The following is a 14,861-nucleotide window of genomic DNA, read 5'->3' on the forward strand; positions in this document are numbered from 1 at the left end:
AGAAAGGCTTTGTTTTTCAGAAGATAAGTTCCTCAGGCACCAGAAAATTGTTCATCTTTGCTGCAGCCTCATTCTATTTCAATGCTATGCTAATTAGACAGCATAAACCACTGAGCTGAACATACCTTTGGAAAGTCCAAAGTATTTATTTTGGACCCTGAAATCCACCTGTAAAATTATATCCCTCTTACTGATTTCTAAGCAACTTTCAACAGGGAAACTTGCTTAATGATGGCTTCAGGTAAGTAAATATGAATTTACATCTCAAATTAAAAACTCTTCATATAATTAACACAATTATCCACAGAGGTCATGTCCTTCCAAATGAGCAGATACTTACACAGCAGATGAAAATACTTGCTTCTCAGCAGGAAGCTGGTTTCCATTTAAATAGAAGATCATTTGCTTTTCTTGCAAGTCTAGTAGAAATCCTATTGTGTCTCCTTACATGCAAAACAAAAATAATTTAAAGATTTAATTTCTGTTAAATGCCAACAGCCGGAACAGTTATTGTTTCAAGTATCACATATGTCACTGTGAGTTGTCTTACTTAAAAGGAACTGTTTGCAAAAGCACAAAAGAAGAAACATTGATACAGACAGTAACTAAAAAAACCCCAACCCAAACCAAAAAACCCAGAAGAAAATAGTAAAAAAATTAAGTATTTTAGTCTGCCAGAGCATTAATACTACATAATTGTAGAAGTATTGCAGAGTATTTGCCAAAGCCAGAAGAAAGCTGCACTCTGTCACTCCTTGGCTATTTTACACCTGTTGAAAATAGACTTTAGCAAGTGGGTGTTCTGAGAAGAAATTTCCAATATGCTTGTGCTATTTATTTTTAAGAGGTGTTTTAATTTAGCCATCCTTGGGAGAAATTTTTAATAGAAGAGAAGGCGGCACAGTTCACACAAGCTTGGCATGCACAGAATCCTACCAAGATTTCAAAGCTGAGATCAAGAACAGAACTTTGCTGTCCAAGTAGTTATCCAAGAATTTAAAGTAAGCAAGACAGTGCAACTCCTCCTTAAAAAAGAAAAAAAAAAGTCTAATTCAGAGATCAAGGTTTTTTCCCCTTCTCTAAAACAACTCTTTTAACCCAGAAAGGAAGATTTCAACCTTGTTTTGTACAACTACAAACAAGTGAATTTGTTTGTACACCTTGTTTGTACTTGTACAGCTACAAAAAAGTCGAATGATTAAATGTCCAATGTTAATTTGTGCTGTGATTTTCACTCTGCATTTGAAAAGAAAAAGTGTTTAACCAACAAGACTCTACACAGACCGGGGAATAAGACTGTAGTGCCCACTGTGCCCATTTAAATCACAAAGACACAGTAATTATTAAGCCTGTGTGATTGTCAGAATGAGGCAGTAACTGCCTTTGTTCACACCAATGAACAGACACCTGCAAGGGGAAAGAATCCTGTGCAGAAATGCAGTTAGGATAAAGAGCAGCAGACAGAGTGAGTACCTTCTTTCCAGCAGGGATGGGAGTGTGGTTTACTTCTGGCGTTGTACCAGATCAGCTGCCGGCAGCCATCGTACGCGCAGGAGTATTCATCGTCCCCGATGCCGTAACCTTCCTTCAGAGACAGAGCACAACACCTCAGCCTGCAGCCATTCCCCACACTCAGGGGCTAAAGCCTCTTTTCATTCACCTAAAACTGTTGGAAGCCTGGAAACTGAGAATTTTGGACTTTCTGCGCTGACAGGAGCTGAGCCTGCATTTGACCTGAGGCCGTGGAGAAGGCTTTCAAAATAGAACGATAAAACTGGGATGGTGGGTGTGGAGTTTGAGTAGAAGTGTGTAACATTACATGGTGGAAAATTTGGAGTTTAAGGTTTTAAAACATAGTAATATATATAAAGCAAGATGGAAATTTTAGGACTGAGACTGGTCCTTCTCCATGGGTTTGGGTGGTGTTGTGTAATTAGATGAGAAAGTCGACATTGTGGGGTGCAGGTGGTTGGTTATTGGTTAGAAGCCTGTTTTCAATCACCTAAACTGTTGGAACTCTGGAAACTGAGAATTTTGGACTTTCTGCACTGACAGGAGCTGACCCTGCATTTGACCTGAGGCTGTGGAGAAGGCTTTCAAAATTGAATGATAAAACTGGGATGGTGGGTGTGGAGTTTGAATAAAAGTGTGTAATATCACTTGGAGTTTATGGTTTTAAAATATAGTAATATATATAAAGCAAGATGGAATTTTTAGGGTGGAGGCTGATCCTTCTTCACCTTCTCCATGGGTTTGGGTGGTGCTGTGTAATTAGATGAAAAAGTCATTGTGGGGCACGGGTGGCTGGTTATTGGGTTAAAAGTAAAAATAATTTAGGTGTTATTTCTTAATTAGACAGTTTGTCCTTAAAAGGCCTTGTAGGGAAAAAGATAGGGCTCCATTTTGTAGTTTGTTAGTGAAGTGCTGCAGAACTCATGCTCTGAGAGTGTAACATAGATAAGAACTAATGAACATCTGAGCCCAAACCAGAAATACTGTCTTGTGCATCTAACCCCAAACTTGGAAGAAAAAATAAGCAAAGAATTGTCACTAAAGCACTCTTTCAGGAGCAGGAATGGTTTCCTTCTCTCTCCCCCGTGAAGGTAATATTTTTTTTCAACTACTTTTAGTTTCATTTTCAAATCAAAAGGGAATTTGTTGGGGTGAGGAGGAAAGGAGAGGGGGATAATGTTTCCAAAGTGCCTTCCAGTCTCTGTGACCTCAAATCACTCCTGTCTGTTAAAGTATTTAAATGCCACAAGGCTAGTACCCAAGTAGGTTAAGTTTTTGCATCTTTAGAAGTCACCACACAGTAACAGCCACTCTCTTATCTTGAAGTCTCAGTACCAAGCCTGTAATGTCCTCTCCTCAAGATACCCATGTGTCACCAGAACCCACAGTACACAAAGGGAACAAACACAGCCCCTTCAACTAATTTGTTGCATATTGTGTCCCTTTCACTGCCAGCCTCCCTCAAATCGTGAAAACATAATCAAGTGATAGTCCTAAGGTCCAAGGCAAACACAGAACTAAAGAGTTTCAGAGTGGGAGAAAAATCTGTCACACAGCAGAGCCCAGCCATGAAACCCAAAGCATTATGGAAGGTAAGTAACTTCCTCATGCTCAGCATGGTTTGTCTGGAGTGCAAATACCAGACAGCATCTGATTACACAAGCCTCTCATGTCCCAAATTAAAGCTAAGCCCAGCTAATGGGTGTTTAATGTCATATTTAGGACTAGTCTTTTTGTTACAGATGCTGTAAATAAAGAGCATATGGCTTCTGAGGCCTGTGTTTGTGACATATCCCGAGGATAATATCCTTGTATTTCAGGCACACACCTGATGAACTTAAAGAACAGCAGCATTTGGCCACCAGCAAAACAGCTGCAGCACAAGAAAAATCATCCTGCTCAGAGAGGTGACATCTCCTATTTTCATACCTTGTACAAGACACACAGAAAAATGCACATACACCAAGCTCCTTAACAGTAAGTGGGAAAAAAAATCTTTTAAGCCTCTTAGCAGTCTAAAGGCAGACACATGGCCTTTTATTTCACACAGTTTCTGTTACACTCAGTGTCTGCAAGGACTGCTCAACACAGGTCTGCATGATATTTTTGTTCAGTTGGTTGTTTTTGATTTTGTGTATGGTTTCTAATTTTTTTTTTTACTTAAATCACACTTCAATTCCATGCTAAAAATGTGGAACGGGACTTTGGATGTGACACAGAGATATGTGCATGTTATACATCAGCAGAAGACAATGCTATTTCCATGAATAATTAGAAGAAATGGAGCAAGACCTCTGAACTCACAGAAATACCTAAGTTAAATGGTGACAGAAGTTTCTCTTGCATTCCCATTGGGTTTCTTGCCACTGGTGTTTGTTTCATCTCCTCAATGTATTTATCTCATACCCCCACAATCAATATTTGCTCACATGTATGTATTTGGCCTATCTTCATATTAACTTCTGTATTTGACTTAGCTGTAGAATGACTTTTTCTTTAATAATCAGAAATGAGCAGGTTTAACTGCTTATCTCTATATTAAATATATAATTCTTCTACAATAAGTTCCAAGTAGGAGCAGAAAGCCATGAAATTACCACAATAAAGGGCTTCAGGTGAATTTCTCCCTCAAGCTTAGCCAGTAGAAGTGTCAACCCCAGCACTGTTTCCATTCTCAGCACTAGGCTAGGCCTGACATATCTTTTGTCCTAAAATTCTGGCTTATACTTCAATGAACTTTAATGGCCATTTGGAAGGCTGATAACATGAAAAATTAACTCTAAGATGAGGTAGAAAAGGTTTTTGGGTAGTAATAATTACTCTTTCTTATTATGGAAATACTGAAACAAGTTATACCATAGCATAAGAAGCATACAAAGTTTCTAACAGCCATTACAAGTAAATAGTAGGAAAAAGAATACTTAGAACTGAGAATAAGATAATTTTCTATCTGGATGAGAAGGACAGTAAAGCAAGCTATAAAATAAGACAGTAGACTTGTTCTGTACTCTCAGGAAAAGGCAAGAAGGTAAAGGACTTAATCTTTTTTTTTAATCCTTATTTTTAATCAAAAAGAAGCTTTTGCATTCCAAGACTGTCCCATGTTGCTGCTACTAGCAAGTCCAATGATATACCATGTTATCCCAGAGTGAATTTGAGTTATTTCCCTTGTGAAAGTTAATTTAATAGGAAAATGTGTTAAAGAGGATGAGGAAATGGCTGCTTGGTGACCTGTGTAAAGAACAGCATATGAGAAACTGCTGTTCCTGGTGACTTATTGTTTCCTTCCAAAAACAGAGAGTAACTACTGTCATCCAAAGAATTTTCAAGAGATTATGCTACAAGAAATAAGAAATAAAGCTCCCTATAGTTTCCAGACAACAGCCAGCAGATAACAAGCTGTTTCTGCTGCAGCTCTGCATGCCTTAGGTGAACAGTGTCAGTCTGTAGCAATAACTGACATCTCTTGTACCACTAAATTCAGCAAAACCAGCTCTTCACAGACAGAAAAATTGAAAGAAACAAACAAGTGGTCAGTTACAACCACAGAATAACCAGAGCTATTCTCACAGATGCTGTAAGAAGGAAAATACTGATGTTACACCACCAGCTCAATGATATTACAGGTACTCACATGGTTGAGAAATTTGCTGTCTTTGGTTGCCCATCCTATCTGCATCACTCCTGAAGTAATGACAGTGACTTCATAGTACCAGACCCCAGAGTCAACACAGAACGTGCACCTCACGCTTTCGAAGGACGAGGCGTCGCACCGTGCCTACCAGAACCAAACAGAAACCCAAAATCATCACGCAAAGCCAGGGTCTATAAAACCACCACCCAGAGCCAGGGTCTATAAAACCACCACCCAGACCCAGGGTCTCCAAAAATCACCACCCAAAGCCAGGGGCTCCAAAAAATCACCACCCAAACAAACACCTTCCTGCCCTGGTTCAAGTTTCTTGAGTATAAGAAAATACCAACATAATTTTAGAGGCATTTCAGACAAAGTGACCTCTCTTTGACCTAGTGAGTAGGCAAGACTGAAAATTGTTAAGTGGTTAAGCAACAGGCAAAAAAAAAAAAAAAAAAAAAAAAAAAAAAAGAGAAAAGTAGAAAGTTGACAGAAACAATGTAAAGATTTAAAGACTAAGACAGCCAAGACAGGAAAACCTAAATTGTTGGTTGTTAACTGATTCCTGGTAGAAAGGACAAGGAGGCCTTCAATGTTAATTCATGAAAATTCATTTCTAAGTAGTCAAACAAGTTTTTAGAAGGAGTTAGAAAGGAAGGAAAAAACCACACCTGGCTGAGACAAATATCTGACTGCTGTGAGCTTTTCAAGATGAGACAGGACAAACAATAGAATAATATTTTGACTACAACTGCTCACAAAGTAAGTGAAAAGCCATCTGACTCTGAAGAACCCTCCTCACTTCCCTGGTTTTGGGGCATTACTTTAATGTGAACATTTCTACAACTGAGATCAGTGTAGTGATGCTGTAACTCTTTGATGACAAAACAAGTTTTCTGTAAAAGCTGGCAGACAAGATGGATTCATTCTACAAAATCACAGGAGCAAGTACAAAGCAAAACCTTTTTCTTCAGCCTCTTTTTCAGGTTGAATACATGAAACAATTCCTACCTCTAATCCATGTGGTGAGATCTTCAGGTATTCACTGACATCATTGCTGTTCAGCATGGCCCTAATGTTGGTCAAGTCTACCTTCTCATATGTAAATTGCCTGCCTTCTTTTAGAACTGAAAAAAAAAAAAAAAAAAAAATCCCAACCAGTGTTAGTTGCTGCTGCTGCAAAACATGATTTTAAACACTTCATACAATGATAATCTCTCTAGGATCCAGGTAGTTTTTGGCATAACTGAATGGAACACTGAGATTTTCCCTGCATGAAAACAGCTTTCAATAGTGTGTGTTAAATACCTTCCAAACATGAAAGCATGACCTGTGCCTCTGACTAGAGCTCCCACAATCTAATTTGTACTTGCAGGAAACCCACAGGCAAATGGAAGGCATCCAAGTTCACATCAAGATGCCACTGCTTCAGGATTTACCACTGCATTTGTACATTCAGTGGGCAGAGTTCTTCTGACTCATTATAGTGGAAACAGATTTGGGGATAGGAAGGAGAGGAAAACAAGGATTTAAAGGTTTCTACCATCTCATTTTTAGGTGATGAACTTGAACTGAGCCAAAGCAGCTCTCTCTCTCCCAGCTTGCCCTTTCTTCACGGAAGAATCAGAACCAGTTCTCCGGCCAGGTGTCAAATTGTTGACACATACATGTTAATTTACAAGTGAAAGATCTTATCTGAGGACCCTTCATAGAACTCAAACTTGCTACAACACTTACACAGATATTTACTAAACACAGCTGACACTGGCTTTCCATAAGCTGACTAAAGCCCCTAAAGCCCAACAGACCTTTTACCCAAATTTCTCTAAAAGGCATTAGAAAATACAAGGTCATTAGAGTTACTGCATCCTTGAAATCACAACTAAACAAGCAAATTCAGTGGGTTTTCAATAATCCAAAAGATTCATCTAGATCAGTGCTTTGCAGAACACTTTACTTTTGATCACAAAAATCAAAAAGTATATTTAATTTAAAAAGTCTTCAGTAATTCTTTGTGCCAGAGGGGAATGACCACAGGAGTGGCCATCACCAGGACATGTCAGCAACCCAGATGTTCCACAGAGACAGAGCTGCACTGTTGAGCCACTCAGCAAACTGGCTGAAGTGTGGGTTACAGGAAACTGGTGCAAAGAATTTTCATTGCAGCTCCAACTTGCAGAGTACAAACCACTTCCTTTCAAAAACATTTTCCTTGCCAACGTTTTCTTTCCATACCATTACACTGGATATATTTGTTGGTGTGGGTTTTTTTTGGTTTTGTTTTCTTTTTCAAGGAGATATTACAAACGCAGCCAGGTTTGTAATGAGCACACTAAGTGCTCATAAAAAATTAACACAAAAGAGTCCTCCATATCTTTGGAGGAGTGATTACTGTTTAATTCATCCATCCCTTTGTTATACCTACACAGATTGTCTAAACTCCACTGGGCACAGAATCCAACCTGGCGTTTTAAGTAGTCGGGGTTATCTGTCCATTTCTCCAGCAGCATCAGTTGGTCACTAATGCACGACTCAGAAACTGTCATTTTATTTTCACCTGCAATTTAAGAGGAAAAAGAGTAATTGCTATCAGCTAGGGCTAAGTTAAAAATAATAACATCCTACGAATGCAGTAGAACTCTCTACACACACCTAAACCTCAATATTACAAGCATGAAGTTGTTTCCCCAAGCAGAATTATCTTCATTCAGATTTACCACTTCTCAGCATGGACTGCATCATCAGGAGACTGATCACGGCTGTTCTCCATCTCCCCAATATTGATTGATTTCCTTTCAAGTAACAAAGGTCTCATGTCATAAGTCATTATGTAGTAATTTCTCAGATGAGAAGGCCAGCCTCAGCAAATCTCTTAAGGGTTTGTCATTAAAACAAAAAATATCTTTTCCTGCCTACAAGCTCCCAATGCTGTTGTCCAGCTCTAATATAGATTTATGTCAGTGACAAAGGCCTCGTGTCACCAATCCTTCTACAGCAATTGCTAACAGGGAAAATAAGTTTCAGCAAGAATCTCAGGGGTTTTGAGGGGTAGAGGGATGTCACTAGAGCAATAAATACCAATGCAGGCTCTCATGCTCACAAGTGATCAGGCAAAGCAAGTGACAATAATGCAGAAGCCATGGTGCTAAGAGCAGTACCAGGCCAATACTCACTTGTTTGTGCAAACTTCTCCAGTGCTATTAGTGCAAAAAGCATCACTGTTGGGTGGGACTGGAAGTTCTAAACACGGGCAGTAAGAAAAAGTTTATATTAATAAAGACCCAGTACAGACAAGAAGAGCTGTAAGTCAAATGTGCAAAGGAGCTTCCAAAATTCCTGTATTCCACCCTCCTTTGGAGATAGATCCAGAGAGATCAAGCTACTCAGAGCCTTGTACCATTGATTTCTCATTACCTCCAAGGATGGAGATCCCACAGGCTCTGGAATTTCAGCTTTTTGTAACATATACTGCCAATATTTAGCAGACATGACTTCAACTTTTCACAATAATAATAATAATAATAATAAAATTGCATTCTAATTGCTATGTATAGATACATATAGAAAGATCAAAGACACTTACCAAGCTGTGAAGTAAATATTCCAGTATGCCTGGGCTGAGCAAGCCTATGCTTGCAGGACCTGCAAGAACATCAGGAATGAAATCCCTCTCTGGGAAGTACCACAAACCCATCACCACAGAGCTTTTAAACACAAGGTAACAAATTACAGAACACCAAACAACTTCACAGCAAAGCAAAACTATAATATAAAACAATTATCATTGTTTCTAGTAAAGTACTTGTTGCACATTTAATAATTACACAGTTACTGGCACATTACAGTCCTGTTCACTTCACTGCTCTAAGTGGGGACAGAGTTCCAGCCAGAGATTTTGCAGTAAGACTCCAGCAGCCTCCACTCAGCATTTCCATGCTCTTTACTTTTGAAAAAAGACTGTCTCCCCTTTACTTCCAGAGTCAATGTTTAAAAACCAGCTCCATCTATCAGTAGCCCAAAAGAAGCAAAACTGAGCACCTGAAACAGCCAACTTGATAGTTAATTATACAACTTGCAGCACCAGAACAAGCAGCCAATTTAAAATGGAAAAGCCCTGAAATAGTGTCCACTTAATCAAGAGAGAGACACCAGGGAATCAAACTCTGGCACCTACAAGCTCTTAAGAACTTGCAGTGGATTCCAACACTTAATTAACAGATCTGTTGCCTGAGCTGACACAATGAGATCTGTGTCCACTAAGATAGAAGCAGATAGAGTATATCTCATTTTGACTTTGTATAATACAGTACAAGTATTACAGTACAAAACCACTTCCAAACCTTGTTCTTTACTTTTTTTCCCACAGAAATACAGTAATTTGGGTTTTAATAACCATTAGGTGACATTGGACAATCACTTTTTTCCCTCTATTTCCTGTCCACTTTCAAAAAAGGAGTAAAAAAATCTAGATACAAAAGAGATCACCAGCAGGAAGGAAACTTAACCATCAGTTTCCAACTGTGTACTAGGTAGGAATGACAGAATAAAAATTCTATATGAAGTCACCTTAAAATAGAATCTCAGCAATTTTCTTTTAAGCAACACAGAAGAGAATCTTTTCAGCTATCTACAATAGAATAAGACATGTCTACTGGAAAAAACATATTTCTTTGTTATTTCTATACAGCCTCCAAGACCACGAACTTGATATTCCTGCCTACACTCTAGAGGATGTGTCCTCAGTAATTCAGAAGCAGAGTGGGTCTGCAGAAGAGACTGATTATCAGTGCTAAGGCAATATAACCACCAGTGATCCCCAATCACTAACCACACAGCAGAAGGATTTGTCGATGGCTCATTCAGACATTGAATCAACCAGATTCTGTCACACCTGGTAACCCTGGGATGCAGAAATTGATTTCTAAGCCAACACCTCTGACCTGTGCATGGTGAGTGCTGAAGCAGAAGGTCTTTACTTGCTAATTTCTTTACTTGCTAATTTCTTTACCTGCTAATTTCTCTGCCAAGCAGCCGAGCACCGCGGTCGTGTTCCGGTGCTTGGCAGGGTGACAAGAGTCCTGGCAAGCAGCAGCTCCACTCAAGTTTAGTATTTCTGTTAACTTCTGTAATGCATCCTGCAAAGGAAAAATCAGAAACCTCTTCAATGCTACTGACAGGTACAGCTTCCTCCTAATTCAATATTGTAAAAACAAGATTGTTTTTACACTTTACTGAAGTCAGCATCGTATTATAGACAACATGGGGTGGTTATCTTTTAAGACAAGATAATTAAGGACAGATGAGAACAAAAGTTCAACAGACCCAAGAGCTGTAACTTTAAAATTACCATCAGATTGTTGGTTGTTGTGATCAACAGCTCAGAACACTTCTGGATTTAAGTGAGCTCCCCATGGCAATAGGAACCAATTAGCACATTTGGCACCACTGCCATCTGATCTACTTCCAGTGTCCTAAAACTCACATCCTTTTCAAAAGAAAAGGACTGTTTCAGATTTTAGAATTCAGGACTAAAGAGACATGCCCCTTCCCCAAAAAGCCCACATTCCCATCATAAATTTAGGATGTTGCCAGCTTTACAGAATGTTAAACTGTGTTCTTGAGAGCCTAAGTGGTTTTCTGCAGTCACAGATTTAGGAAGTAACCAAAGAGGGGTAATAAAGCTAAAATCCCATGCTTTGACTTGCTTTGTTCACACAGAATGGTATGAATAAAATTCCAGATAGGTCTAGAGCATACTCTGCATTTTTCAGGGTAGTTAGGGGTTAATCCAGAGCCAGAACAAGTCATCCCACAGGGAGAACCCCACCCCAAATCCTCCTCAACTTTCCAGCCTTCATGAAAGTTTCAGCTGATTCAGATTGAAACTGCATAATCTCAGGCAAGGATCTAATTAGAATAGAAGAACTCCTCATATTGAAGTCATCAGCAGCCATTTGGAGGAAAAATGAGCACTGCTCAAGTTGAATAGATGTGTTTTTTTGAACTGTGTTCTGAGCCACATTTGAATCAGTTGACTGTGCTGGAGTCTGAGGTCTGTACAGAGATCACACTGAAAAGTAGTTACATTCTTAAAAGGAAAGCCACAAAAACAGAACTGATGAACAGGACTGAGCTAAGTGGAAAGAACAGAGAAAGAATGACTGAGCAGACTTGGGATGGAAAGGACTCACTAAAATTAGACTCTTGACATACCGATACTGCTCTTAGCCATTATTAGAACTGTCAGAGAGATCAAGTATTTTGAGTTAAATAAAGACTTTATAGAATAAACAGTTTACTGCACTGCCCTTTTAACTTTATGGACTTTATAGCCTGCAAAACCAGAAAATAAAATACAGCATACTGCTGTTCTCCAGCTGTCATGGAAGTGAGGCATTGACCTAAAAATCCCCAAGACAAAAAACTTAAACTGTATAGAAAGAAAATTAACAGCAGCACACACTTTGAGGCTGCGTGTGGCCAGCAGACCCCTCAGCTGCAGCTCCTTGTGCTGCAAAGAAGCTACACAGGAAAAACCATTGTGCCCCCCCAGAAAAACAAGCACCTCATCCCTTGTCCTGATAAGGTCAACTATTTTATAGCAAACTCCTTAACTGTACCCAAATGAAAGTCACATGGCTTTTGAAAAACAAATCATTTGATTGCTGAGGACATTGTAGAGCCAAACAAAAATTCCAAAATCACTCTCCCTATGTGCATTCACAGTGGTCTCCATTTCCTGATTTCTTTTTTAAATTAGACAAAGTTTCTAATAACAGCTTTGTTTTCAAAATAACTCAGCAGTCTCTGTGAGAGTCATAATACATTTCTCTTGTTTAAAAGTCTCAGATAACTTTAATCAATAGCCTAGAGGAAACAGACCCACTTCAGGTAGTTTGAGAGCTTGACCAATTCTCCAGCCACTGATGCAAGCAGCTCTTCATGTCCCTAACAATACCAATGGAAGACTAAAATTGGCAGCATCAGAAGCCTGAGAAATGAAGCAGCAATTTCTGAAGAAATGAGACAATGACAAATATTTGAAGACAGACAAGTTCTCTGTACAAACATTATGTTTAGCATCTTTAAGCACCTGAGGCTTTTAGTTACACACTTGCACCAACATAGCATGAACACCTCAGGTCATCTTTCTGCCCAAAACCAGATTAGTGACCAGTAAATCAAAAGGATTCTCATTTGCCAAAGCCATATATAGGTACTTGTTAGTTTAAAAATGTCATTTATTTAGCTTAACACACCCATTTGTGTTGCATTCCTCACGTGCAGGGCAGGAACAAATTCAAAAGTGACTTGTAAATGTGCAGCTTTGCAAATGAGAGAACAAAAGGGCAGAACTGGGGCAGCTTCTGCAACACCTGCACAGTGCAAGTACCACACAGCAGGAGAGAGTGGCAGGAAAAGCAACCAAAACCCAAGGCTTTCTTGCTCCTTCCCCATGGATCAAATTTATCTCTTTTTGGGGGAATAATCCTAGCATCAATTAGCATTTAGACACCAAGCCACCCCAAACTACTTGAAGTTGAATGTTACACCCATTTTCTGAACCACTATCAGTCTTGCATCACCAGTGAAAGGCACTCAAAGGGATCCTGGGTGTGGCAACCACAAGTAACTGACATTCAGAGATAAATGCATCTGCTTTTGACTCACTTTTGTTGGCAGAGGACATTCATCAAGTAGTAGCGTTATAACAGCTGGTCCCAGGGGATCTTCTAATGGAATAACTCTAATTAAAGATTGAACAACTTCCAACCAGCCTTCATCTGTCAACCACAAAACACAAGTCACACTCAGAATTAACAGTGCAATTCAGAAGTGTTCAAAGTACATCCCCAAATGTAAACTGAAAAATCCTCAAAATTACCCAAGTGAGCTTAGAGACAGCAGGAAACACAGTTTGCTTTTTACACCACTGTCTTAGTTTGCAGTAGTTTAGAAGTTTAAATTCAAAAAAAGAAAAAGTTTACAGCAGCTTGGGTAATAGTGAACACCTGTATGGTTTGGAGAAGAGTCTTGCCAGGCCAGAGCATCCTTTAGTTCCTACTACTTTTAGGAAGAAATACTCATGGTGGTATGGATAAGTACTTTGCTCTACTGTGACACCCATAGTTCAGCAGCCAATGTCAACTCTTAAGTGTTAAATGCTACATACACAATGATGCTGAGGAAATAATTTCTTTTAACCAGAATCAGATCTCTCTTTGTGAGTTCCCTGAAGTTACAGAGAAACTCAGTGGCTTTTTCCCATGCCTGCTGGTCTAAAGAATATTTGTGTTCCTAAGGAGCAGCTCTCACTGTTGAATGAGTAGACAAGGGCTTTTACTTGCAAGCATCCACTACAAAGATGTTAAACTACTGATAAAGTAAACAAATTTGGATTTACAAGAAAATAGCTCCCTTAGAAGTGAAAATAAAGACAATCTGTATCTGTATACAGGTGAGTGAGGCTGAAGAGGCAGTATTCCCTACAACAACAACACAGCAGTAATATATTGGGGGTTATGTTAGCATATTCCCCTAAAAAACATTTTATTGAATTGCTGTAATACCTAACCAGACTGATTAATTTATTTTAATACAGAAATACATTTCCTAGGACAACTATCAACACTACTAAGTAGAGAGGTAAAAATTCAACTAAACCAGAAGTTTTGTTGAAGCCTTAAGCTGGGAGAATCTCTCCTGCTGTAACAAAGATGAGGCAGCCCCTGCTTGTCCTGCAGGAGCACTGAGGGACAGGGCTGGGACAGATACAGAGTAAAGCAGAGGTCTCAGGTCAGTAAAACCCAAACCAAAGAAACCTGTTCTGTGCTGACACCTGAGCACACAGGATGGCCCACATCTGTGTGCAGGGGCAGGATGTTCCTGCTCAGCTGCAAACAGCCACTCTTGGTGGCTTAGGGTTTAATGCCACTACAGTGTGTTTGTGGCCATCCACTGGCTGCTTCTGGAGATTTCACATGGGAACTTTAACTGAATTCAAACAAACTCAGGCCAATGCATGAGCTCACAGAAGCCCTGGAGGGCAGAACTTTGCTCTGGTTCCCACATCCCCAGAGCTACACCACACCCCAACACACCCAGCTGAGGTGCATTTTTCCTTGCAAAGAAAAGAGGGGCTTGGGGTTTGCTTTGTTTCTTTTGCTTGTGAGTCACAACTGAAATGCCCAACACAATGCCTTGATACCTGTTTCTGCCATTTCATGCAACGTGATCATTGAATAAGGAGGCTCCTGGTCACTGAAAGAGATATTACACAGGTCAAAAATTATACACAATCATCAATGTAATACAATGAATAAAATGATTACTCACAGACAGAAAACAAATCCAGTAACCATTTAACAAAAGGAAGTTACACAGGCTGCAGACTGCTAATGTAATTTTCAGATCTGAAACACAGATGGAATTTGAGCCTTTCTCTGGCTCAACATCTGCATGTCTGCAACAGCTGACAAGTGAAATTGTGATCAACATCTGCATGTCTAAGAGCTGAACATAATGCCTGGATTGGTGCTGCTCATTAGCAGGTTCCTTGTAGCACATCATAATGAGGCACTGCATGTCAGAGGTCACAAAGTGAACCCAGAGCACTGCACAAGGGGCATCACTTCAATGGGATTTTTTCCTCAGAAATTCTCTGCTAAATATAAAAATATTTAAAAACCACCACAAAACCTAAATGGGAAGCCAT

General features: G+C 39.5%; 1 protein-coding gene across 4 annotated transcripts in view; it reads right to left on the reverse strand.

Annotated features, from left to right (window-relative positions):
- RSPRY1 (ring finger and SPRY domain containing 1) overlaps positions 1-14,861 on the reverse strand; it is a 36,422-nt gene that overhangs the window by 6,673 nt on the left and 14,888 nt on the right. For all 4 annotated transcript variants that reach the window (XM_063168009.1, XM_063168007.1, XM_063168011.1 and 1 more), the window contains 10 exons: positions 14,355-14,407; positions 12,818-12,930; positions 10,155-10,281; positions 8,730-8,788; positions 8,320-8,386; positions 7,572-7,703; positions 6,158-6,273; positions 5,147-5,290; positions 1,474-1,585; positions 341-443 (listed from right to left, as the gene is read on the reverse strand). In XM_063168009.1, the coding sequence (XP_063024079.1) occupies positions 341-443; positions 1,474-1,585; positions 5,147-5,290; positions 6,158-6,273; positions 7,572-7,703; positions 8,320-8,386; positions 8,730-8,788; positions 10,155-10,281; positions 12,818-12,930; positions 14,355-14,407 (1,026 nt within the window). The remainder of the gene's footprint in view (positions 1-340; positions 444-1,473; positions 1,586-5,146; positions 5,291-6,157; positions 6,274-7,571; positions 7,704-8,319; positions 8,387-8,729; positions 8,789-10,154; positions 10,282-12,817; positions 12,931-14,354; positions 14,408-14,861) is intronic.

Source organism: Melospiza melodia, chromosome 13, assembly GCF_035770615.1.
Source record: "Melospiza melodia melodia isolate bMelMel2 chromosome 13, bMelMel2.pri, whole genome shotgun sequence".
Classification (NCBI taxonomy): Eukaryota; Metazoa; Chordata; class Aves; order Passeriformes; family Passerellidae; genus Melospiza; species Melospiza melodia.